This window comes from Colobus angolensis, unplaced genomic scaffold (genome assembly GCF_000951035.1).
Source record: "Colobus angolensis palliatus isolate OR3802 unplaced genomic scaffold, Cang.pa_1.0 Scaffold42, whole genome shotgun sequence".
Classification (NCBI taxonomy): Eukaryota; Metazoa; Chordata; class Mammalia; order Primates; family Cercopithecidae; genus Colobus; species Colobus angolensis.
Window position 1 is genome coordinate 761,950 of NW_012117599.1, and position 3,878 is coordinate 765,827.

The 3,878-nt window shown below is 45.7% G+C and overlaps 1 protein-coding gene across 1 annotated transcript in view; it reads right to left on the bottom strand.

Annotated features, from left to right (window-relative positions):
• Positions 1 to 395: 395 nt before the first annotated feature.
• The window catches only part of STARD7 (StAR-related lipid transfer (START) domain containing 7), a 16,280-nt gene continuing 12,797 nt past the window's right edge, over positions 396 to 3,878 (bottom strand). Inside the window, exons 7-8 of the mRNA XM_011956508.1 lie at positions 3,544 to 3,628; positions 396 to 2,438 (exon numbers count right to left, since the gene is read on the bottom strand). Coding sequence (XP_011811898.1) covers positions 2,254 to 2,438; positions 3,544 to 3,628 — 270 coding nt within the window. The 3' untranslated portion in view covers positions 396 to 2,253. The remainder of the gene's footprint in view (positions 2,439 to 3,543; positions 3,629 to 3,878) is intronic.

Below are 3,878 nucleotides of genomic sequence, written 5' to 3' on the forward strand. Positions count from 1 at the left end.
GAGCATGCTAGCAGAACTGCCCCTTGGCCAAGGGTGCCAACTTGGCCCTCTCCTCAACCCTAGACCGCAGGCCTGCTTCTGTCCCGATTTCTACCACCCGCTAAGCTCTACCACTGCTCCCTCCCAAGTGATCCTTCTTTAAAGGGAAAGGATATGGATCGGTGTATCAAGCTAAGGAAGCGGATAGAGGTGGTTTATTTTCAGGTGCCAAGCAGGTCACCTGGAAAGGGCTCATGCTCCAGGCAAACTGTGCCAGCCACTATCTACCAAGAATGAACAAGCCTTGCCACTGCCACCTCCCAACTCTCAGAGTAAAAATTCTTTTCGACTTCGTGATGAGGAAGAAATAAGCCCAATATGCAAGATTTTTCCACCATTTGTCCAAAGACAAACACTTTTGTACCAATCTTTATGTATTATTTATTCACACATTTGGTAAAAATGTCACAGTTAGGAGTGAAATCATTACAATGACATGAGTAACTGTACAGACCCCAAGTGCAGAATCAAATTGCCGTAAGTCAGAACATGGAGCAACTGCAACTCCTTTGCACCTGTGCATGTGTGCGCACACGCGGATGGACACACACACACATTCCCTCTCTCTTATGCACACATCCATCCACATCCCAACAACTGCAGGTGCTAAGTTAGGACACAACCCAGGGACTCTGCCCTGGCTTGTCAGGTCCTGGGGAAAAGACAGAAGTAATGAATGAAAAGCAGCTGGAACTGCTCGATGCATTTCTCTTCCCTTCCAACAATGATGCAGAGAAGGCAAGACACACACTGGGGCAGCCACTTCCTTGGCACAAAAATGAACAGTCAACAAGAAGGTCAAGGAAGCGTTTAAGTTAGTCTCAGGTTTAAATCACTTCTCAACACCACAAAACAGTAGCAAGCAGGGGGAAAAAAAAGCAAACAACTCTGGCCATCAAGACTCCAGAAGAAAGGGAGGGAGGAGGATTTAAAACTTGATCCCTATTATCCTAACAAATTGCAGCATGACCATCAGCAAAACCAGCTCGGTAAAACTGACAGCATCGGACTGTGACCTTATCTGAACAATGCAGTTCATTTTTATTTTGGCTCTGAAGAGAGAAAGAAAAACTTTTTAGAGGAACATAATGGTAACATAAACCATATCTCCACTGTATTAGTATCTGTGGCAAGATTACATGTATGCATCCACACAGCTTGTCTACAGATCTGAGAGCTCCAAGGGAGTGGCCCAGCCCCCATTCCTCTGCCTTTAGCCTTCTGAAAAGAACAAGTCAAACCTGAAATGTGAAAAATAATAACTGAATCAAAATCGTGTTTTCTATACAATGGGACTAAGGTAGAATCCTCCTCAATTCCTCAACTGCTTCTGTTTCACACAAAAGTTAAAAATTTTTTAAACTAAATTTAAATGTGATGTTTTGAGCATCAAAAAGCTACTATGTAAAAGGATTAGTCTCCCAGTGTTCTTGGTTAAGTGGGGAAGGTTAGGAAGGAGGCAATGATCCAATGAATACAGAAGAACTGGCCGATTCAAAGGAAACTTGCTCTGGATAAGGTGAATCAATGGGTGCTATTGTGCAGGCAGGGAGGGAAATTTCTTGGTACAAATTTCATGTCCCTGGCCAGGTATGGCCCAGGAGTTCAAGACCAGTCTGGGACACAGAGTGAAACTCCATCTCTACTTAAAACAACAAAAAATTAATAATAATTTCATGTCCCTAGAGATAAAAGCAAGGTGCGGACAAGGCACTTAACACAACCAAGTATCGTTCACACCTATTCACAACATGATTGTTACCAAGAGCACTCCCAGCGGCCCCTCATCTGAGAGACTCAACCGGCCAACTACACTTTCCAGGTGGACCTGGAGAAATGAAGGAAATCCAAAGTGCTGCACAATCGATGGTGGGATTTGGAATGTCAGCAGAGGAAACTACTCAGAGAAGCAAATGGAGGTCATCCCCTTCTGGCCTGAGGTTAGCGGTTTGTTCCAGATTAGCTCAGTGAGACACCGAATTTCAAAGGAGTTGGCCTGAGAATATGACAACACTCCCACAAATGTAGCCTTCTTCTGTTTTGATAAGAGCAATAAGGGCTCTGAATGAAATGGGATATCAGTTATTGAATTATCTTGCACTGAAGTTACAGCAGACGCCTCCTAACACATGGGGCACGTCCCCCTTCTGGAGCAGAGTGGTAAAGGACTGAGACAGGGCTAGAAGCGCCGGTCCCTTCTTCTCCCAAAGCCTGTCAGGCATACTCAATCTGAGCAGGGCCACAGCTGCCCTCCTTCTTCCGCTCAGAGGACTGGCTGGTGGCCTTGGCTTCACTACTCATTTCCAGAGGTTGAGCCGAGATGTAGTCCTTTACTTTAATCTCCATATTCTTGGCTTTCAGAGTGGCCATGTGCAGCTTCTCCAGGAAATCTGGCATGCCTGTCAGGAAACGAGCATCAGGTGAAGCTGACATACAAACCAACAGTAGGCTGGAAATGAGAAGGTCCTATTTCTTGGATGGTAGGGAACCAGTTCTTCCTTACAAAGATCACAACCTGATTGACAGCCTCTGAACAGCTGCCTCCCAGAACGTGTTCCCAAACCATGATCTTTGCTCCTTCTTCGAAAGGGGGTACTAATCAGGCCACTTAAGTCCCAAAAAGGATCTTTTCATCTAAATATCACTCATCAGTGGCATGGCTGAAATACCTGCCAATTTTATTTAGATAAATGTCAAACAGAAATACCTCATCTTCTCTCTATTCTCCCCCTGAAGCAGGTAAGGAGCTGCCTATAGAGAACCAGAAGAGAGAAAATCACAAGGATGCTTTCTCAGACAAGAAGGTGGAAGGGAAAGCTGCAGTTACAGCCATGATGTGTAACTTGGTTAAGACAAATGCCCCTTTCCCCAGGTGACTGCCCTATAACCACCATATTTTCTATGTCAGATCTTATGGCCTTCAACTATTCAAGAAGCAAATACAAATACGTTAATCTACACAGTCCATATTTAAGGCATTGAAGCTAATGTTTTTAAAGCTCTCCTCTGGATACAAGTTCCTTTCTGGGACGCTGTAATTCTCATCCCTTCAATCTCCACCTGGAGTCTCTGGTATCTTCATAGTAATTCAAGAATGAACCAGAAAAGGGTTGGGCGCAGTGGCTCACGCCTGTAATCCCAGCACTTTGGGAGGCTGAGGTGGGTGGATCACTTGAGGTCAGGAGTTCGAGACCAGCTTGGCCAACATGATGAAACCCTCTCTCTACTAAAAATACAAAGATTAGCCAGCCGTGGTGGGGGTGCCTGTAATCCCAGCTACTCAGGAGCCCGAGGCAGGAGAATCGGTTGAACCTGGGAGGTGGAGGTTGCAGTGACCCAAGATCATGCTGCTGCACTCCAGCCTAGGCGACAGTGAGACTGTCTCGGGAGAAAAAAAAAAAAAAAAAAGGAACCAGAAGAGACGTTTTATTTCCCCAATAGGAAATAGAGAAAAACAAAATGCTCAACCCAGGTTCCAGGCCCTGTATACCTGCCCTTACTTACCACTGGAAACCATCCAACTAACACAGTAGCGAGGAAACACCGTCTGGGGATTGTCGCTGTATGTCAGTAAGTAGTCAAAGCCATTCTGGAGAAGAAAAACAGCAAAAATGAAGATCCCTAGATCACCCACCACGACCTCCGTATCCAGCACCACAGAGTAACTATGATCTGATTCTGGAGCAGGGGGTGTCATTTTCTTTTTTCACCCTGTGCAGAAAAGAGTTAACACTGAAGGCCTGGGCTGGGCGCGGTGGCTCACGCCTGTAATCCCAGCACTTTGGGAGGCCGAGACGGGTGGATCACGAGGTCAGGAGATCGAGACCATCCTGGCTAAC